This window comes from Labrus mixtus, chromosome 9 (genome assembly GCF_963584025.1).
Source record: "Labrus mixtus chromosome 9, fLabMix1.1, whole genome shotgun sequence".
NCBI classification, from domain to species: domain Eukaryota; kingdom Metazoa; phylum Chordata; class Actinopteri; order Labriformes; family Labridae; genus Labrus; species Labrus mixtus.
Window position 1 is genome coordinate 12,770,567 of NC_083620.1, and position 22,600 is coordinate 12,793,166.

General features: G+C 40.4%; 2 protein-coding genes across 11 annotated transcripts in view; one reads left to right on the plus strand and one right to left on the minus strand.

Moving 5' to 3' along the window:
• trip12 (thyroid hormone receptor interactor 12) overlaps positions 1-20,844 on the minus strand; it is a 30,951-nt gene extending 10,107 nt beyond the window's left edge. For 2 of the 10 annotated variants that reach the window (XM_061046308.1, XM_061046305.1), the window contains exons 1-20: positions 20,751-20,844; positions 17,411-17,557; positions 16,938-17,063; positions 15,928-16,715; positions 10,318-10,423; positions 6,869-7,005; positions 6,086-6,169; positions 5,818-5,913; positions 5,591-5,742; positions 5,383-5,418; positions 5,190-5,285; positions 5,008-5,100; positions 4,753-4,914; positions 3,809-3,877; positions 3,509-3,674; positions 1,713-1,830; positions 1,227-1,383; positions 800-953; positions 363-591; positions 102-220 (exon numbers count right to left, since the gene is read on the minus strand). In XM_061046308.1, the coding sequence (XP_060902291.1) occupies positions 102-220; positions 363-591; positions 800-953; positions 1,227-1,383; positions 1,713-1,830; positions 3,509-3,674; positions 3,809-3,877; positions 4,753-4,914; positions 5,008-5,100; positions 5,190-5,285; positions 5,383-5,418; positions 5,591-5,742; positions 5,818-5,913; positions 6,086-6,169; positions 6,869-7,005; positions 10,318-10,423; positions 15,928-16,715; positions 16,938-17,063; positions 17,411-17,508 (2,986 nt within the window). In that variant the 5' untranslated portion in view covers positions 17,509-17,557; positions 20,751-20,844. Of the gene's footprint in view, positions 1-101; positions 221-362; positions 592-799; positions 954-1,226; positions 1,384-1,712; positions 1,831-3,508; positions 3,675-3,808; positions 3,878-4,752; positions 4,915-5,007; positions 5,101-5,189; positions 5,286-5,382; positions 5,419-5,590; positions 5,743-5,817; positions 5,914-6,085; positions 6,170-6,868; positions 7,006-10,317; positions 10,424-15,927; positions 16,716-16,937; positions 17,064-17,410; positions 17,558-19,550; positions 19,670-20,586 lie in introns of those variants that run through there. The other 8 variants (XM_061046313.1, XM_061046312.1, XM_061046311.1 and 5 more) reach the window with 7 other exon arrangements.
• A 376-nt stretch (positions 20,845-21,220) lies between these two features.
• On the plus strand, positions 21,221-22,461 carry fbxo36a (F-box protein 36a). Its single transcript, XM_061046321.1, has 4 exons — positions 21,221-21,328; positions 21,650-21,758; positions 21,968-22,140; positions 22,292-22,461. Exons 1-4 carry the CDS (start codon positions 21,233-21,235, stop codon positions 22,436-22,438), a joined length of 525 nt encoding a protein of 174 aa, XP_060902304.1. The 5' UTR covers positions 21,221-21,232; the 3' UTR covers positions 22,439-22,461.
• Positions 22,462-22,600: the final 139 nt, after the last annotated feature.

Consider the following 22,600-nt stretch of genomic DNA (forward strand, 5'->3'; position numbering starts at 1 on the left):
CACTCTAGCATGCTCATGTTCAAACTTGAAATAACTTCAAGTGATCTACTCTGATGAGGAGGCACGTTAGGACACACGTTCTTCCTGAGTTTATATGCTACCTTCTCTTCTGAAATAGACACTGAAGACATCCGGCAGCTTCTGCATAAGGATCTCAGCCATCTGTAGAGAACCCACTACAATCTTCAGGTCCTGGCTGGATAGCATGGAGGCAATGTGACTGCAGAAGGAATCAAAACAAAAGTAACAATCAATTTACTGGAACTCAGAAACTGACACTTAACAGTAATGGCTTCCTCTAAATTAACCTTCTGATAACTCTCAGTAAGGTTAGAAGTATCTGTCAGGCGAGGCACTGTTACCTGGACACAGCATGATTCCTCAGTACATCCTTCAGCAGCTCTGCGTCAGCAAAGTAGATGATCCTGAGGATGGCTCTAAGGCACTTGTGTCTGACAGCAGGGCCGGCGGATGAGCTGTACACCTCATACAAGACCCCAAAGAGAGTTTTGATAAAGCACTTTGCCAGCTCGGGGTCCTCCTTCATCAACTGGGCTCGTGCATCTTCTCGACGAACCTCTTGGTGACTCCCTGCAGACAGACAGAGGGAGAGATCAGGTGTACAGCAGTCGGTGAAAAGAGAGGCTGTATTGAACACATAAGGTGTAAAAATGGATTTGATTAGAAAAGATGCCGTGACAGACAAACTGCTTCTCGTCATGTTAAGCCGTAATCTCTGCATTAAAGGGGGAAAAAAACAATGTTTCTGGTTCCCCTTCTAGTCTTATACTTGTATTACCTGGATTGGGGTTGGCAAGAGGATTTGGTTTCCTCTGGATACCGCGTGCTGTTCCTGTGTCTTCATTGATCTGCTGCATAGAGTTGAAGTCAATTGTGTACACACGGCCAAGGGTTGACAAACTAATCTCATCCTCCCCATTCTGGTGGGCTGTCTGCAGGGCAGGATAATCACCAAATACACATAACGTCAGAGTCATATAGATAAGCCATGTATGACTGTGTCTAAGTGTTTGGGGAGATGCTGACACACTGTAGATAGACTGAATGTTGTCAAAAAAATGCATCGCAATATTTTTACAGATTTAGTCCATCACTCATCCTTTAAACAGTCATTATGTATTGTGACAAGAAGTCATAGCTGGATCTAACTTAACAGTTTGCAGTTGATATGTATTGTAGTATATTGTATTGTGATGCCTTTGTACCTCAATAATTCGGCTGTCAATGCGGTTGTAAGGATGCCACAGTCCGCGGTCATCCCTCCACTGCCAGATCGCTCCCTCTGTCGTCTGGGCACTGCCCTTCTTCAGCATCACATCAACTGCAAAGATGCCCTCTCTGGGCAGGCAGGGCATCAGCTCACTGGAAGAAGAAGAGCACGGTGTAAACTACAATGTCATCTTTAATCCATATTCTATTGAAATGTATTCCATCCTCAAGGTCAGAATGAAGAAGTAACATCTGAGTCATTGTTTTAGAGCCATAAAATGTGTTGTGTGTTCAGAGTGGCAGAATATGTTTAAGAAGAGTTGCATGTACAATGTTCAGAGGACAATTTCTTTTTTTTCCCCCCAGGTATCCAAGTCTGGCCATAAATAAGAGTTTGTGAAATAAAAATCATATTTTTTTGTGTTAATCTTGTGATGTTGACCTAATTGTTACAGAACAGAGAGGATCCTTAGAGATGTTACCATATGAGAGAGGTGAGTTCATAGAGCTCCTGGGGGCTGCGGGGTACCAGATCAATCTGCTCCTGGCAACTTCCATTTGATGCACCACACAGGAGGAACCGCAGAGTTTCTGCTATATCTGTTTAGAAGAGGTCAAGAAGGAAGAAAAAACTTGTGTTAGTTTCTCTGTTTCAACACAAAGTGTTACATCAAAACTGCTGAAGCATTCCATAAGACTAAAGTACATTTTTTAATAAAAGTATGGAAATCATAAATCAGACCATGAACTTCTAAACATCTAACTTATGTGATTCAGTCCAGTTCTTAAGAAACATTCAATAACAGCAATGTTTATTATCACAGCTCAAATTTAAATTGAACAGCTTTGTACACCTGTTTCTCTCTTTCCATCACTCTTATAATCACACTTTCTCTTGTTTAGTGAGGTGACTGAGCTTTCACTCAGCCTGCATTTTAAATATCTGTCAGTTTTTATGTTGACCCAAATTAAAGAAACTTTAAGGGACCATTGTTTGCACGTTGTTGGTCAGTGAATGGATTCAGAGTCAGGATTCTGGTGGATCGATCATATTCATTTTCTGTGTCGTCAGATCGGTTATGAGTTGGTATGATTGCTTACAGTGTGCTTGGTTTCGTAGTGATGCTTGACATCACTGCATTTAATAATCATAAGTGTTTTGGCACAAAATAGGCATAGTGGTTTTAGAAAGAAAGAACAAATGAGAGTCTGTCAATTCTCGATTAAAAAGCTCTTTTCTTTCTCTGTCAACTTTTCTAATTTTAAAGCTCTGTCTACTTTTTCCTGATTCACCGTAAAACCCAGGTGTATAAGACACACATTAATACCCATTTTTCATCGAAAAAGTGTGCTGCCTCTTAAACACGGGTGCAACCAATATACTAGTATAAACAAGTGACGGCGGAGGTGGGCAATATGATTCTGGGGCTGTGCGTCTGCACATCACAACTTCACCGTAGGCTGAGAGCTCAACTACTGTACTTCGGAGTGCAAACACCACAAAGCTAAAACAGACAGAACCAACAGAGCTACAGAGCTGTACAGAAACTGCAGGTAGTGGACTTCGCTGAACACAAGGAGACCTCCAAAATCAGACTGTGTCTTATATACCAGTGCGACTTAAATTTCGGATTTTACGGTACTTCCTTTCTCCCACTGTGTTTCTGAAACGTTTCTGTCTGCTGACTCATCTGTGGGTCTCTGTAATATCACAATCAGCAATGCCTGGCCTATGGAAAGTATGTGATTGGCTAGTAGAGTAGCCAGTAGCATCATGTGTGACGATTTCTGACCAATTCATAGGTCTCTGACCTTCCTGGCCACTGAGCTCACTACTGAAAAGGCCAGAAAAGCTGAGCTCTGTATCTGGAACTCTCATTTAATTAAACCTAGGTCTGGATAAGAGCCGGTTTAGATGGTCAACATTGCAGTGAAGATTTGGCAGTAAAAAAAAGTTTTGATGTGAATTATGCCATGAGTTATATTTAAAAATGTGAACCCTCACAAAAATACAAACAGGTGATAGCTGTTGTTATCAAGCTGAGAGGGGAATTTGGTACAATTACATCAATAAGCAGCTAAATAATCAGCAGCAAAGCAATTCTAAAAATCATCTGGCTGCACCTAGGAGGGTTTTTTATTCTACAGAACACCATTTACAATAAAGACATGAAGTATAAAAGCATTCACGTTTTTCTAACAGTATGGGAGGACAAGTAATAATGGAGTGGCACGGTGTGCGCCCTGTGTGTGTGTGTGTGTGTGTGTGTGTACTTACTCTGCTTCATAAGCTGGACTGCCAGGCAGGGGCAATTAGAGCACATAAGAGAAAACATGCGCACAACCATGATAAACATCCCCGAGCTGAGAACAGGAGGAGTTACTACAAGCAGCTGCTGAATGTTGGTCAACAGGTCTCGTGATGCAACCTCCTGCAGCAAATTCTGGAGATTCAAACAGACACATACCTCCACATCAGATATGCAGTTGGATGTCGAAGGAAGAGCAAACAATGCAGAAACAGAAAATACAACAGAGAATATGTGTTGTAGCTTGAATTAAAACTTGTGCTACAAACCTCTTCATGTTGAAAGTTGTCCACCAGTCGGGCGAAACAGAGACAAGTGCTTTCAACAGATTTTTTATCCTGAAAGAAAGTTACATAACATATATGAGTTAGTAAACCAAAGAGTATTTAAAGCATAAAGGTCAGTAAAAGTAATGCAGACATTCAGAGAGGTAAACATGTAGCATCTACCAGACACATCTATTGACATAGTTGACAAGTTCAAAGTGAAACATTGATCATCTGGCTAAGAGGAGGATCCATTTCTCCTTAAAGGTTTGTTCTTTGTTTAAAACCATGTTTCCCTGAGTGGGTGCCCACCTAAAGGTAACCACTGATCTACTACTGTCACCTCTTTCATTCCTACAGATGTATGAATGTGTTCAGACAGAGGGCCTTAAAGAAAAAAAATGTTCTCCTTAGACAGATATCATGAAGTTCAAAATATGCACTATTGTTTGAGAACTGTAATTCAGTTTGATTGTATCATTTTTATATTAAGAATGCTTTTATGGCTAGCTGTTTTTTTCCCAGTTCACATCCAACAAAGGTCTTCCCCTCATCATTGACGATTTATGGGGCGCCATTGGCCTAGTGGTTGCGTTCCATCCCATGTACAGAGGATATAGTCCACTAAGCAGGTGGGCCAGGATCAAGTCCTACCAGTGGGATGTTTCCCACGTCATTGATCCCCCCCTCTCTCTCCCTGGTTTTCTACTCTATCCATTGTCCTCTCCAAATACAGCATAAAACACCCGTAAATAAGTCTAATTCATAAATGAGTCATTGACTTTAAAAAAAAAAAAAAAGTGAAACCTAGCAAATTTGTAATAAATTTGACATTTTGTCCTTAATTTTATGCATATATTTATGATTTACTTCATAACTGCAATGTGCATCAGTCTCAGAGGAAATTCAGTAAGTCGAACGTGTTGAACTAACATGGCAGAACAAACCTGATGTGTGAGTCTCTGAGTCAACAGTGGCAGAGAATCAGCAACAAAGTGGAACTCGTCTGGAGTTATGCTCTGGCAGCAGTTGGCTGCAATGGCCAAGGCATTCCTCTGAGCATTGATGCTGAAGAACTCTAGATAGAGGAGGCAGTCGGCGAGCCCACCCTGTGAGGGATGAAATGGAAAAGTTCTTGTAAGTTATTGATTGCGGCAAACAGAGATGAAGCGATTACAGGATAAGACATTGGGAACACTTACAGCCTGCAAAATGGCTTTGCTGTGTCGCCTTGACAGCATCTCAAGGGCAGTCAGGGCCTGCTCTGCTACGTCAATGAACTGGATCACCTGAAGCTGCAGAGGAGAAGGTTCAAAACATGGCATCAGCACATCAAAAGGCTGCTCTCTCGAATAAACAAGTGATTAGGGTCACTGTGCCTTACCTTCTCCAGGAAGACAGGAATAGCATCGACCACCACAGCAGAGGATCGAGGGAGCGCCTCCATCATATATGTGAGAGCCCGAGAGGCATGATTCATCTGAATGCAGAGAACAAAAGCAGTGTTATTATAAAAACAATAATGGATAAAAAAAATGCTATTACACTGACAATAAGAAACAGTTAATAATACTCACAATATCAAAATTATGCTCCATTTGTAACAGTGTAATCTGTGGAAGAAAGGTGAGAGCACAATTATAGAATCAAATTGACTTGAGAAATGAAGTAAGAACAAAATGTGGTTTACACTTGATGCCTACACCTCATGTGTAGGAGAGCAGAAACTAATACACATACAGAGTATAATGTTTGAAGTTCCTCATTAAACAACATGAGACTGACCAAAGCAGGCACCACACTCTTCACAGGGAATCCCCCGAGTGTTTCCTCGTTGCCCATCACCAGCAGCTGGCACATCTCAATGGCAGCTTGGAGCTGCTGAGACTCGTCGCCTGTGGCCTGCAGACCCTGAAGCAGCTGCTGAGCCTTGGAGCCTTGAAATAAGGAGAAAAATGTTTAGAACTTGAGCTCTAAGACCGTGGATGCAAGGGTAAGAAGGCTGTACTTACTGGCTCCACTTCCAATGGTCCTGTGGAACAGCTGCGACATGCGGGGTCCTAGGGGCCCAAAAAGATGTGGGGGGAGACCCCTGGCCTCCAGTAAGGCTTGAGGAAAAGAAAAGAAAATTCAGATAAAGCAAAAGAGAAACTGTTTATGAACTCTTAATACATTCAGATAAAGTAAAGGGAATCATCATTTTTTTTATACACTATTCAGAGAAATACAAATAATTTACTTTGAATTGGGGGGGTGGGGGGGGGGGCAATATGAGTATACCTTGAAGTCTTCCCATTTCAGAGTCATCAGACTCACTCTCTCCAGAGGTGGTCATGCCCACTGCTCCAGCAACTGAGCTTGAAGCTGGAGACAGAAACAGAGTTAGGTCAACATTGAAAGTAAAAGTTAAACACTGAAGAAAGAAATAATGTTGCTGGGAAATCCCTAAAAATCCATTTACAGAAGTTAGTTCAATCATGAAATCATATTAAGGAAAGTTAGTGAAGTAATTATTTTTACAAGATTTATTAGAGTGTTTTTATAGACAGGACCATGAATAGAGAAGGAAATAGGGGAGAGAGGGGGAATGACATGCTGGACATGGACATGCAGGTAAGACTTGAACCAGGGCTACCTGCTTTGAGGACTATTGCCTACGTTCATTCAGCGCAATCTAACCATTACACCTCCTCAAAGGAAATTTTGAGATGGTTTGAAAGGCAATTCTAATCTCAGTTATAATGATGTTTCAGTTTGGTTGCTCATGGAACTCAAATCAGATATCAACATGTGAAACACACAGAGAGTCTGTTGCATCCTTTGTGAAAGTAGTTAATCAGAGCAGCTGATCAGTATATAGACTGAATAAATGGAAACACTATTTCTCCTTTATTAGAGTGAAGTTTATCACTGTCACCAAAATGACCCAATCTGTGTTTTTTAAAGTTTTCACCAGCAATCCCTCCTCACTGCTGCAGGTTAGACAAGTGTGGACGAGGCTGGCTGCAGATGACAGATGTTCTACTGTCAATCAAGAATTTGAAAAACTGGCATGATTGGTACCTGAAGCTCCTTGTGATGCCTCATCAGTGCGAGCGGCTGATGAGTTGGCCCCATCCTGGTTGTTGTCAGAGTCGGCCATTTTCTCCTGTCGGCGAGCGTCGGCTGCCCCGCGCTTGCCCAGGCCTGAGCCCCGCCGACTGTTAGACGAAAAACAGATCAACAGAGTGAGAGCTGAGTAATCACAGCACAAAAGTTCAGAGCATTCTACATTATTACTTACCACAAGTTAAATGACTACACAGCAGTGGCTGCTCTGGATATTTATCCATGCTAGATACAAATTTATGAATTCTTTGTTGCACTGAGAAACTTTCAGCTCTAAAAAGGTTTGTCGCCAGGGGGTGTACTGTTAGCCATGTAGGTAAGGGTTGTTAACGCCCCCATGATCAGGTGGACAGAAGGGGATCAAAAAGTAGATAATTGGTGACAGTAGTTTTCCTGCCACCATCAACATGAACGTTTTAACCCATTCTGATTAATACTGTCCAGATAGTCTCCCTTTATAGCTTTATTCAGATTCAACGGTGGATTTCAGGTTACTGCCCATACAGCTAATATGTTGAATGATGGAATATACTTATTAAACAATCGTTATGACAACCACGTCAACTCAGGGCCAATGACAATGATAAAGGATGTGTATGTGTGTACCAATATCTTGTTGTGTAAGATAGCCTCATCAGATTAGGTAGCACATTATAAGATCCGTCCAGAGGAGATCAAAGTGAAGCATATTTTTTGTCTTGCATGGAAACTCATCCTGAAGCATTGTTCCACTAAAAAAGCCAAAAGTCAAAATTCTTTCATCGTATAGAAAACAAATAAAAGGCCAGTATGTAGAGCTTGCAGCCTTCACTTGCTCTTCACCTTGACTAAAGGGACCAAACAAAGGTTGGAGGTTCCCTGTGAAGATTTTTATTTGTTTTTTTCCCCCACTTTCACAATAATGTACAAGCAAAGACAGCAAGCTACTGAAGTGGAAGGCATCTGTGCAGGGTTCTAAACTTCTGTATCAGCTTGGCAAATTATTTAAAGGACATTTTAGCAAAAGTAATGAAAACCTCAATAAGACAATTCACCACCGACCCACCAGTTTATCTAGAACATCAAGCTAAAACAAAAGCAGTCTATGAAAAAAGTTCCATGATAAGATGATCGTGTTTTCAGAACAACGGCCGTACACAAGGCTCCGCATAAACAACAAAAAACGCTGTAATACATGTGCCAGGCCAGTAGTTGGCGCTGTTACTTCCTAATGGAAGAACACACGCATTCGCACATACTTGTCCTTCCACAGAGTGGAGAGGTGTAAACAAACAAAATGGCTGAAGAATGAACATTTGTGTGGACGAACAATGATGTGGGGTTGTTACTCCAAGTGAACCTTAACAATGAAGCGAGTCAACTTCAAGAAAATGTCGACTGGGAGTCATAACAGTCGACATTTTTCCATACAGAACTCGGGACTGCGCCATTGTTATCGTAGTCCACCTACTCGCTTTTAACTACTCAACGGAAACTTAATGCGTATGACAAAAAAACAACAATTAATTCATGACACACAAAAAAACACATATCTTAGTATAGTCTTATTTAACCTGTTCAGCTGGAAAAGTCATGTTGATCATTTGTGTTCATGTTTACAGCAAAGAGGAGATTATTTACGTAGAATCAGGGTTTATGGTGCTGACCATCAGATCATGTTTTCGTTTCATCAGGTTGTGTTGGAGACATCCTTAGGTACGGGATGTCAGCGTGTGTGATACAGTAATCTCTCTGTTCAATTCAATCTAAGCTTGCTTGTCTAGTGCAGGATGCCATGAAGGTTATGGAGAGTGAGAGACTGAAAACCTCTGCCTACAGTTAATATATGAGCCGTCTGTTCTCAGGCAAACACAGAGAGTGCTGTCTGACCCTTCTCACGTCCTCCACTTTGAGAATGAGCTTTTACCATCTGACAGACGACACAGGGTCCCCCATTGCAAACTACATCATTTAAAAACGTCTTTTGTACCCACATCGATTAAATTAATAAGTAATAATGTTTCTTAATGCTGTATAGGTTGTGCAATAGTATCATGGTGTTCTTATATGTTGCTATGTGTTCTTGTATTTTGTTATCCTTTTTATCTTTCCTCTTGTGCAATATGGGTCATGTGCAAATGTGTTAGTTCTGCATGTTTTTGTGTTTCTTTGGTTTGTGCTGCTCTGTTTACATGTGGATGGTTTTATTTATTAATACTACTGAGGAACAGCTCAATGTGTACAGCACTCTGAGTCGAAAACAAATTTCCCCAAGGGACAATAAAGTGTATCATATCGCATGTTCAAAGAGTGTACTCACACATGGCCCGTAATTGGCATGTGCGCGAGGTCTCCGTTTTCATAAAGAATGGCGTTTAAGCAGTTTACACGTTGAGGAATTTGGTGCTGTCTTCAAAAGTTTACACTCTGGGACTCGCTTTTACAACCTTCCATTTTCAGGCTACCAAAACGCCATTGTTGTGTACACTCACAGCCAAAATGCAACAAAAGGTTTGCAGTTTTTGTATGACATCATTGTTGTGTAAACATGATCTAAAACTACAGCTCAACAACCACTTCTACTGTTACTATCGTTCAGTTTTAGACATTTTAGAGGCAATAGAAAGTGGGGCTGCTAAATGCTCAATTACTTAGAGGCATTTCTTAAATTACCGTAAAAATTCTGGAATATAAATCGCACCCTGTTTTTAAGGTCTCTTTGAGAGAAAAAAAAGCTTAAACTGTTTTCCTGCGTGACGATTTATATCGTGTTCAGCAATGTCTACAATGTGCATTTTCTGTGCAGCTGTGTCGCTCTTAAAGTCCCGTCTTTTTTCTCTTTCGGGAGTTTGCGCTCCTACTAGCTACAGTACGGTAGTTGAGCTCTCAGCCTGCTGCAGGGAAAGTTGTGAGGCACGGACTCCTAGCTTGCAAGTCGCGCTGCCCGACTCCGCTGGTCACTCTTTAATATTGGACTCTTTCAATCAAAAGAACACTCCACAAGGTTTATTTACGGAACAATTACCACTGTTTTCTGTAAATGTATGATTATGACCTTGTGAGGGAGAAAAGATGTGATAAAAGTTGTGCAGCCAGACTGGTCTGTGTCGCCGTCTTTCCCAGCACAGCGTGCACTCAGCTTTCAATACACAATGAATGGGGATGGGTTTTTAATCACGTCAGGTCGCAGTGATAGGGGCTGCTGCACCCGCTGCAATGAAGGCGCGTGTTTCAGTATTTTGGTCGCACCAGTGTATAAGACGCAGCCAACTTTTAAGACGAAAAAATAGGTATTAAAAGTGCGCCTTATATACCGGATTTTATGGTAAATCAACTCTTGAAATTATAAAAACTTAGAGTACATAGTTTCATGTTCTTTTCCAAGCCGTTATTATTTACACTACAGTCATGAATGTGTTTTGTACCTGGTGCTGGCACAGGAGCCCGTGGTCTTCTGGCGTGTGCTCCGCCGAAAGCTGGGGAGCTCTGCTGGAGGAGACTCGCTGCGCTTCTTAGTGGATTTCCTCAAACCTAGGTGGAAATAAAGTGACATATAAACCAACAGTGGACAATGCACTGACACTGGAAATCAATTCTGTGATATTTGACTTAAAGGCTAGATGACAAGACACTGGCATCACCAAGCTATTCCTACTATAATTTGCATCAACAGCAAGTTTCAGAGATCTCTGAGAGCAAACTTCATAAGTATCTTTTTGATTATGGCATCACAAAAAAAAGATATCACCCATAAAAGATTAGTGCTGTTTCATGTGTTGAATATCTTATAGTTGGTGAAGTATTTATCATATTAATGCCGAGTGTTACCCTGTGATACATTTCAAATTTACTAAAGGCTCTAGTGTTGCCACCACTGACTGGATGGGTATTAATAGTAACCAAACCATGGCCCTATGACAGAACAACCTTCATGTTAGATCTGTGACTCATGTCTATGTAGCACTAAAATAAACTTTTTAAAAGCGAAGAACAAATTAGAGAGATTCATTATCTACAATTATCTACAACCAGTCTATGCATTTGAAAACATTTTCCTTTATCAAGGTTGCAGTTACACTATTGATTCCACGTAATCAAATGCAAAGCCAAACAATCACTGGAACAAAAGCTGTATATGCAAACTCACCATTATAACTGAAAATAGCCAATCCTATGTGTATTGAAAGAGGCTAACTGAAAAAAAGAAATAGAAGGAGAGGTACAGTTCTTCCCTTTGGACAGAAGCAGCTTACGAGTCCTTCCCTGCCCTCAAACATACCCCCGGTCAGCTGGTGGGCCTACAAGCTAAGCCAACTTAGGAGGGGTCTCTCCATTTAGGCCTGAGACCCATGGCAGAGAGCCCACCAGTCCCCACCCCCCCACCTACCCAGAGCTGGCTGACCCAACATTGACCTTAACAGCTCACGTTCACTTTTCACTTGGCCACACACACACACTAAACTTCTAATGTCTTATCTCTGTGTAGCTGGCCTGTTGTCCTGAAAAGGTTCCTCTTCTGTCACTACAGGACAGTCAACCCTCAATGCTATATAAGAACTGAAAAACATTTTGCTGATCATAAGGTAAATAGAGCTAGATTTGGTTCTTCTTGTGTGGTTTGCCAAATTTAAAATCATAGTTTTTTTGTTTCAACTCAAAGCCAACTTTCCTAGAACTTGCATTTCCCTATCTTCTTTACCTTCGTTCCTCTGTTTGTCAATGTGTATGTAATACATTGCCTTCCTCCAAACTTGGGCTCAATCATCCTGGCATGACCTGACATCCTTACATGATCTAGACAACATTCTCTGGAACTCCTTGAGGTAACCAACACCATATTAGTAGCGCTATGCCGCCATTTGCTGCCACTCTAGTCAATGATTGTGTTTCCACAGCGAGCGCCCCGGTCTGTGTCCGGAGAGTGCCAGCAGCGAGACTTCAACCTGCTACATTTCAAACACACTGCAAGTCTATTTGGGCGGATTGCGCATCAAGCTGGACAGCATAGAACAACGTGCTCACGTTTCAGAAAACGTACCTAGTGGGGCAGGGCGTGCACCTTTCGACGGAGCAAAACCGTGTAACATAAGGACCGCCGCGCCAACGGAGTATGTGGAAATTGGGAGTCAAAAATCGTGACACAAAGACTACAATCGACTTTGTGCACCCAACATCACAGAGTATGATTGGATGATTAATTCTTCCATGCAATGCTGTGATGAAGGATCAGCTGTTATTACGTCTCTCAAGTCTTTCCTTTAATGTCGTAACTTAATGTACACTGACGGCAGCATGGCTGGTATTACAGATTTATTGTGGATAAGAACTAATTGGTGATACTAATTTGATAAGAAAATGTGTAGTAGCCGAAAAGTAACCAAGCTAGCTTTATGTGGTGATGTTGAGACATTGGAAGAGATAACATTTTGAATACTATGCTAATACGACATCCTTACTACTGACACAATTTAAGGACACCATCTTAAAAGGGAGAAATTAAGGCTACCTCAATACTTAAATGACAGCATCATAACAAACAAACTGAGCAGATAGAAATGCTCTTCATTCACTGTTTTTTGAGGGAAACAATTAGATCAAAAGACAAGTCATCAGACTTTAAATCTGCACAACCACAATAAAATTCTACACTATAAGTCTTTCTGAATTTGCCTCTTTAAATTGTCCTCCTTACTATTTGCTCTAAGGTTGTCTTAGGCTTTGAAACTTGATTTTTGATACCACAGGTTTAAAAAGACACACTGTTAATTTTCAATCAGTTTCAAAAGTACTGAAGTTTCTACTCAAGCCTGTGACGTTATCAAGAGAGCAGCAGCAGCTAAGGGTGAGTGAGAGTGAGGGGGCAATGTTGCATAGAAAATAACATAGCATAAGAGAAATTAAAAATGTTATTCTGTAGTACGAATATAAAACCTCAGCACAACCCTACAGGAAGTATAGGATTCTGTTTGAATGCAGCCAAAGCTTTATCCTGCCCCACGTCACGTGTGTTAACTAATAATAACTATTTATCAGGGATGTTATTGACATTGAACAAAAAAAAGTGTCAACCCCCCAGCATTATAAATTCAGCACTGCAGAATTTATAATGCTGGGGTCTGTACGAGTAACCTGTGTTTAGTTAATGAGTCAGTAGCTTTCTCCCTAAAAGATCAAATATAGACTCATACAAAAGAAATGCCGCTCAATCATTACTTATGGGCCTCCTTAAGTGTGTGACGAAAAATTGTGTACCTGCCCAGAAACACACAACATTTCTGGGCGGGGAGCCACAGCCAATGACATCGCACAGGTGAGTTTAGGACAGGATACAAATGAGCGATTGGATGCGATTCAACCAGCTATTTGACTGACATGGGCCTGCTTTCTGTTGGACAGGCAGGTGCCAAACACCGGCGGTTAACCTGTGCTAGCATGCGGTAAGTTGCAGTGTAGGTACAAGCACTAAGTTTACACACTACTGCAATTAGTGTGTGCTTCTGGGAATTTTGAGCCCAGGAGGAGGGGCCCAGTTGGAATATTGTGTTAAAAATCTGCCACGGAAAATGCTACTGACTCCACCTCTAATATGTGACTTTTTTAACTTTAATAATGATTTTCGTATTGTGCACTTGCCAGAATGGTAAAAAATAAAATAAAATAAAAAACAGTGAACTTGGACGTAACTCAGAATGTGAATAATTTCTATGAAGTCATTTTTTAGGCAGCCCAGTCCATGCAGTGCAGCAGTGATATTATTTTGTTGTTTTAACAGAATCTTGATTTGATAAATTGAGGGATTGCGAAAAAGTTTCCGTGACAGACAGAGCCTCATCATCAAAGCAGCTCACTAGCACCTGACCGCACGAGAGAGACAGACTGAGATAGAGACGCTGTACGGCTGACTGATCACTCCTTGTCGGATAAAGTGACAATAGCACTGATTTTCTCATTGTGGCTACTGAGTTGTATATCTCTGTGACAAATCAAGCTGGTTAGAGCCGTTGTGACGCAGACACACAGAAACAAAGCCCAAATTAAAACCGGATCATACTATATTAACACTAGTTGTTTGCTTTATCATTAGCTGGTGACTAACTGCGTATCGTACGTTGTAGTGCATGCAGTGACGGCAAATAAACACAAAAATCTCACATGGCTCAATGTGCTTTATCTCCAGGCGGCCACTGACTGCGGCGAACGCTCTCTCCTCATTGAAAAAAAGACACTGGTGCACAGAACAAACGCTATGTGGACACAGGGCCTTATACCGCACTTAAAATCCATAACATATGCAGTAACTTCTCAGACCAGCACTGTGCAGGTTTGCTACAACAAAAACAGGCTATTTTGTGTGAATAGCAGTTTTGCTTTATTTTGCACTGGTATAAGTAGTGCTGGGCGATATGGCCTAAATTTGATATCACAATATTTTTTTGCCTAATGTCGATATGACTTGATATTTATCGTATTAAAGTTTATAAATGTAGCCTATAAAACTGAATCTCCACTGTATAAAAAATAAAGATCACTGGCCTGACCACCGTTTTACCAAACGTGTTTTTTTTAATCAGAGAAAACTTGCGCTAAAATCTGTGTGCGAGTGTACAATTCGAGTGTAGCGAGCGCACTCGCGGGAAGGACAGCAGTGAAGCCGCCAGCTGAACGTGCAATCAGCTGGCCCGGACTCTGTCAATCATTCATCCGGCCAGCAGGCCAGTTATAATGTCGAGCCCTGCATTATGTGCCCTTTTTTTGGAAGTAACTCGGCCTCGCTCGCATCTTTCTCCTCCGTGTTGGTCGCTTACAATAGCGAGGCTACTCAGTGGCAGGAGTGGAGTCTCCTCCGCCCTTTCGTCTTCGCGCAATAAGCACTGCCGCGGAAATCTCGCGGAGCAACGAAATATCGCAAGAAAACTTTGAAGTAGTTTAAAAAATAAAATCGATGTTCCCTTTTCCATATCAAGCATTAATTAAATATCGATCGAATTGAGCTTCACAATATATCGCCCAGCACAAGGTATAAGAAGAGTTTTGACCATCTTATATTTACCTGCCATGTATCAAAGTTTAAAATAATAGAATCATAACAACTACAACCCAGTAGTTTGCTTCATACTGACAACGGAGCAACCAGCATTTTGCTATTCTCCAGTTTCAGGCTACTAGTGCTTAGTCTGACATCTGAGCCAGTTCACCAGTTCGGTGAAGGCCACCCTCTCATGTGAACCAGATAAGCTTGTCAAGACATACTCGCTTTATTGCAAGCAGTGTGTCTTCAAATGTATTTATACTCAATAAATTAACATCAAATGAGTAACTCAGAAGACTGCATAACGGCTTTGGCTGTTTCCAAAATTCCTCCCTATATTTACTGTAAAATTATCCTTATTTACCTGCCTTTCATTTGCACCATTTTAGTAAAATAGTGCCCTTAAAACCTCTAAAGTTAAGTATAAAAAGTTTGTAAGCTGCATGCTTGCTACCTTCTGCTAACAATTCCTCATCTCAAAATATATAATTTCATGGAAGCTAAAACATCCACTCAGCGAATCTAAACTTCAGACATACAATGGTCATGAGTAAACAATTGAGCCTTGATTACATTTGGTCCAAGCAAAAATGTTCAGTCCTACAGAAGAGTGAGGTTTTGTAACTTATTCTGGGATACTGCTCAGATCATGGGTCCAGTGACATTTCGCACCAGAGGAGTAACCTCCATCCAAACATGAAAATAATGCAGTGAAGCTTTAATAGGGACTATATCCCTGTTCATACAACTACAAACCTAGAGAAAATGCAACTGAAGATGCTTGCCTTGCCAAACTCAACAGTTACCATAACTGAAACAAGATTATTTGCACTAGAATATGAATCACATAAAATACTTTATAAATAAATCAAGTATTACTTATCAGTACTAAAATATTACCTAGGCGGCAAAAGAGAAATGTTCAAGCTCAGATTTTGGGTTAGATTAAGGCTTTCTATTTCTAATATCTATGAATTGAGAAGCTCCAAAAACTAATGATACTCACTTGCTAGTTTAGCTTGTAATCCTGACGGCCCAGGCTTGGATGTCTCAGTTTTGGAGGATCCAGGTAAGGACAATTTGGGTTTTGGCAGATTGACTTTGGGGTTGAAGCGTGCTGCCCACTCAAATTTTGAAGAGCTGGTAGTTTTTGCCTGCTCCTTGTCACGGGTACTGCGACGTGGGGAGGGACTTGAGGCTGAGCGAGAGCGTCGTGCCTTGGTCTGATCTTTTCCCTGTTTGACTCGGGCACCCTGCGTAGTGGCACTGTTGGTGCCTGTTGTGGAGGAAGAGGAAGAGGTGGAGGCAGAGGAGGAGGAGTCTGTCACGTTGCTACACCCAGCTTTGGCTGAGGCGGCCGATTTAGACGCCAGCTTGGTGGGTTTTGCTGTTTTGCCCTCGGTACGATTTGGGAGGGACCCAGCGGTGCTACTTAGACCGGGGAGAGAGTCCGCTTTCTTCCGTTTCTGGATTGGTGAGGCCCCACTGGCCCCGCTCTTCTTGCTCTGACTTCGACCTGACAAAGCAGGCGGTTCTGCAGCAAATGATTTCTTCTTAGACTTGGTTGGGCCTTTCTTGGTCTCTGAGGTATTGTCTCTGGGTGGTGGGAGCGACTTGGGCTTCTTGGCAGGCGTCGGTCTAAAGGTACTAATTTGGTCAGGAGCTTCACTTCTCTTCAGTCCTCGGGTGCCTTCACTCTTTGACTGTTGGCCTGGTCGCTCTTGTTCGGATGTCCCTGCTGCCTCTGGCTCGTCTTGTAACACAACTGAAGCCACAGATAGAGAGAGGCCGCTTCTGCCCAGGCGAAAGAAGGAAAACAAACACCATCTTAGAAAACTACTCAAAGTGCGAAAAACGGATGAATAATAAACGCCATATTAATTGTACACATTCAGTCAGAACAAAACCCAAATAATATATATGTGTATATTGTTAGGTGTGAATTGTTCTTATTAATTATAAACCCTTCATACACATAAGCACACACAATAAGCACCAAGTAGAGAGGAGGGGTACCTTCTTGAGCTGTGCCCTCTGGACTGGCCAGTGGCTGTGCTGGCAGTGGCTTTGGAAGCCTTAGAATTAGGTCTTCTACTTTCAGGAGGGGAATTTGCTTTATGTTTTACCTGCTCTGACTGCAACCTGTAAGGTTGAAAATTAAAGAGCAAGTGACAGTGTTGGTTTCTGTAATTTAGTCACATAATCAATCCCCAAATGATTTTTGGCTGAAAGTCTTTGCATTCCCTGTAATCATTAACACTTAAGGAGTAGCAAGAAAAACAGCTTAAAATAAAGAGTTAATCACCATTTGACTATGATAAGAGAAGACAGGATTAGCTTTCCCTTTGATCAAAGAGGTCAGTATAACCATTCCGGTTTCAGTTCAAATTCAGATTTACAAGAGATACCAGCAAACTATGATTAATGTCTCTACATTAGATTGAGACCTTTCTGCTAATACTGGACAGGAAGTGTGAAAGTAGACTCACCTTCCCGCGACAGTTTGGTCTTGTGGCTGGGCCGCAGCAGTGTTCCTCTGTGAACGGCGCAGTGACCCCCCTGGATTGGAATTAGGCCGGTTGGACATTGGCACCTCTCTCCTGAAGGGACATACCCTTTCTAGACACTACCATTCACTAAAAAAAAAAAAAAAAAAAAAAAAAAAAAATGAGCCATATTAGAATATTGACAAAATAAAATAGTGAACTTTTTGTTGATGATCTATTAACAACTGGGCTGTCAATGTCTAAATAAAGGTTTCAGTGCTGCATGTGACAGCTGTCGTCCGATAAAACGTAAGCTCATCCTTCATGCACGTTTGGGATAATCTGGGTCGTGAAGTTCTTATTATTTAATATACGACTGTACTTTATCGAATCAAAAACTCTCAACAGAAAACCACTGACTAGGTCTATTGCCAACACTACAACCTGTTTAAGGACAAAACTCTTCTGCCAGGACGAGCATGAGCTTGAACCAGACATCTCTGGAGATACAGTCAAATACAATGGGCTATAAATTCAAGTCATTTTATAAACTTTAAATATACACAGTAGATTTCTATAATCAAAAGAAATCATTAGATTAGTCATTACTTCCTCCCATGTTTCCAGAGTATAATAGGTTTATCAAGGCTACATGCTGCCTTCAAATAATGAACACAATGAAATGTTTACTCGTGCAGTACACTAAGAGTTTAACATTGCATGACCTTTATATTATTAGCTTTTACTACGTGTACCAATTTATAATTTTAAGGGATGTGAAAGATAGCATTTCATATAGAGGTTCAATAATCATGAATGTTGTATTGTTCTGGCAAAAATGTGCTAATACTGCAAAGCTATTATTAATCATCCAACCGAAACCATAGGCTGGAAAAAATTAAAATATACTACTTTTACTTTGAACTATTTGACACTAATGGCAACTGGCATTTCTTAATCCAATAACAAAAAATTTAATTTTTGTCTTCCTAAACAACATTATAATATCTTTAAGACTGTATCAACACAAATAATTAATTTAGAAACAAGCAATATCACAGACAAACCAAAATAAATCTAAAATGTGTAGACTGCATCACTAACAAACCATATGAACTTCCATTTCACTCTTTAAAAAAAAAAAAAAAATATATATATATATATATATATATATATATATATACACACATATATATAATATGGCAAGTCCTGAGCAACAGGGCTTGTAGTTCTGGTAGTTATGTTGTTTAAGTAGTCACATGGACGAAAATGTCAATATTATAAAGTATAATCTTTACAAAACACTAGTGAGGCAATGACAATAAGAGATGAAAATGATGAGATGAATGATTGACATATTTTCCATCAGACACACAGAACAGGGTGATTTCATAATCTCATGCACCAACCCCACTGAAACACCCTTAACACTATATTGCCTTTTTAAAAACGATGGATAACTCAACGACTCATTTGGTAGAAGTTTCACACATGATATAATTGATCATTAAAATACGCCACACTTGGCAAGCTCACAGGGCCATTTTTTAGGCCTTCTCTGACAGTGCATCCTAGTCTTTGTTTATTCGTTCATTCTGACAACTGGTGCAACACACTCGCGTATATAAGATTAGTTTAACACAGCAAATCATTCTCACCTTAACTAAATCCCCGGTGTTGTTTTTTAAATGACTGTATAACTTACCAAAACCACGTCAGTATCCAATTTCGAGCCCTATGATTTACAGAGGCCTATATTTCTGACGTACTTCTCTACCACCACCGACTAGCATGTTTAGCTACTCGTACCCTAGCAAGACCCACACATATTGACAGCAGCTTAGGCGAATACATATCCATACAAAAAACTCCAATCCCTCAAGCGAGGCTGGTAACCACTAAACATGATGAATATTTTAACACTTAAAGGCTATTTCTCTCACACCAAGGGGGACGGTGGTCTACGGTAAACTGGCTAACGTAACAGTGATTACATGGAAATGCGTAGTTAGCGTACCGGTGTGTCAACCTAGCTCCCCTAAACAACGCACTGACAAATCCGAGCAGCTAACGCTACAAAAACACGGTGAAAAATGAGTTGAGATGAACAGCAGATTTCTTGACAAACAGTGATTACATTCACCTGATGTTAGCCACACATAGAAAATGGCAGCAGCGACAGGAGCGTCGAAAGTGGGTTTTTTTTAATAGTTAGCTCGCTTCAGTAACCAGAAAGCTAACCTGGTATCCCGACTGCCATGACACACTGAGTCTGACTGACGACCAAGTTTATATTACAAAAAAATTCATATCTCGCCCGCAAGTTGGCTCATCATATATACAGTCAGCTGATGTGATCAATTCAAAGACAGATAACTGTCACATCCATGTGAATCCCGGGAGATCCACAATCACACTTTTAGAAACTGTCAACCAAAGTGTTAAGTATACAAGAGTAGCTAAAGGTTAGCTGTAAAGATCACAAATGTTTTTCTGACTCAAGGCCAATGCCTGCCTCTCTAAACTACAGCACTGACTTAACATGTTAGATAATTAAAAAGCCAGGCAGAAAAACACTTAAAACAACAAGTGTGAACTTCATTTTCAACGTTTATTAAATTATAAATAACATTAAGATGTTTTTTTTTTCCTCCCCCACTATATCACACATCTTGTCCACAAAGACAAGCTAAAGCTAGCTTAGCAAAATAAGATAGCGACTGATCCTTCAATGACCATTCACTCGCAAACAGCAAGCTGACGAAAATAAACACCTGGCTGTGAGCTAAACAAGATATTGTTACAATTCAAGTTAATGTAGTTGTCGGATTGACAGTAAACCACTGACCTTTATGAATACCGAGTTAAATACTGCAGGGAAGTCACGTATCTGACGTGAAGCGTTGACAAATCAAACAAGAGCGTTATAGCTTCACCAGCTAACACTAGCATGCAAGCTACTTAACATTAGCAAGCCTTGTTGTCGCTGGCTGAGGTTTTGCCAGCTCGACAGAATTGTTATGAGCTTTTTTTAGACATACAACAACTACATTGTAACTCAAAAAAAGATCCCTCTTTAGGAACGATTTTGTCAAATTTTGTATAATTTTTTACAAGTTATCCAGTTATCAGCTAACAAGTAAAGCGCTAGCTAGCAAAAAAGAAATGGCCTCTGATACCTTTTAGACACAAAAAAACAGGAAAGCAGGAACGGGATTCGAGGTATTTTCGAAACACTGATTCATAATTCCTCCGATGTATTTCGACATTTAATAGTCTCCGAGGTCCAAGAGACTGTTGTCTGAGATGTCACAAAAATTCTACCTTTGTATAATGTTGTTACCTATTTGTTCCAGTGTTGTAGTTGTAACAGACAGTGCACCAGCTCCTCTTTTCTCTCTGCTACTTTCACATCAGCTGAGGGCCTACAACTGCAAGATACATCCGCGTGATTCATCCGCGGAGGGATTATTTACTTGTGATATGATAATTCGTCATCTGCTTGTTTATAACCCACAGTACCGCTGCAGGTGCTGGGTGTTAATCTAAATTAGACAAATATGTAGTCTAGCTTTATTCCATAAAATCAAGACTAAATTATCTCACAGATATTGTATCAACCCGCTGGTTCTTGCCCCCCCCTCCCCCTTCATCTATTTATCATTTTAATTGTATATTGTACATTTTATTTAGATATTCTGTATTACCTTTTCCTCTCATCGCTGTCACCAAGGTAACGAATCAAAATAACATCCCTGCCGTTTTAGTAAATAGTCATTTCAGATGCTCTATTGTTGTCATGGTTACATTGTTTTTGCGTCCAAAATGGCGTCCTTGCTTGGGGAGCAACTATTTGAAATCAGTGACCGGGGTCCACCTCCTCTTAAAGATTTTTTCCAACTTGTTGTTACCAAAAATGAGGTAGAGTATTTGCATGAGTTTCTATTGATGTAGCGGCGTACCTAGCTGTTGTTTAAATCATTATTTACCCTGACTGAAGGTAGCTTAGTTTTTTAGGACAACTGGTTTTTAAGTGGTTCCTTGTGTTCCTAACATTATGACTTTACCATTCAGTGAATGTTGTACTGAATTAACTAATAAGGTAAAAGTAAATTGATTAAAAAAAAAAAAAAAATGCTACTTCATCACTGTTTTCAAATAGCAACATGGATTCAAATGCATGTCAATGCGTTCACCGGGAAATATCTTAATCATTATGGCTTTATTTTTCTCCTTTATTAGGTGATATTGACAACATGGACGATTTCTTTGAGGCTTGGATCCAGAGGCGCTGCACCCAAAGAGCTGAAGACACCCCACCAAGGTTTCCTACATGACAAAAAGATACAGCGTAAGATGTCCTCAATTTGATTTATTGCTATATTATTTTTCTGTGATGGCTTAGTTGCATGTTACAGTTTACATTATGTTAGACTGAAAACCTATTAAAAAAAAACATATTGCTTGAGTGTTATAGTACCAAGTTTGTCTGACAAAACAAAACTTTAGTTGTGTTTTCATATTTGACATCCAGGCTGTGTTTCCACTCCTAATCTATAGAACAAGTTGGTATAGTTTTTGGACAGAAGATCCTGGAACACGCAATATTACTTTGTCAAGGAAATGTTGATTACCTTGAGCGTTTATCTGATGGCATACTGCTGAGAATCCTTTCCCACATCGAGCTAAAAGATACAACAATGCTGGCACAAGCTTCACAAAGATTCAGAAAGGTAAGAGACCCCCAATATGCTTAGTTTAAAAAGAGTAGAATTGCTTATAGCCTATAAAATTATTCAGAAATGCATTTTGCACACTGATAAATATACCTATAAATCTCAAGTGTCATTTTTATTGTCTTGTGCTCTAATTGGACTGAACCAGCTCTGCAATTCTGAGAAGTTTTGGGAGCAGACTGTGAGGAATCGCTGTGCTGAGTTCACCAGTGACATGGAGGGCTTAGCAAATGCCATGGGCTGGAGGGAGATCTATTTTACCTTTTTCCACACCACTGGAAGTCAGAAAAAGTGAAGCAACAAAACCATTTCATTAAACAAACTATGATGCAGCTGCATGCAATGTGGATGGACAAGGACTCTTGCTTCAGTAAGGTTTAGACTGAGTGTTATGTGGTCTTCAAAAGAATATCCTATTTGTTTAAAAATGGCTCATATTACTCTGAAGAAATACATT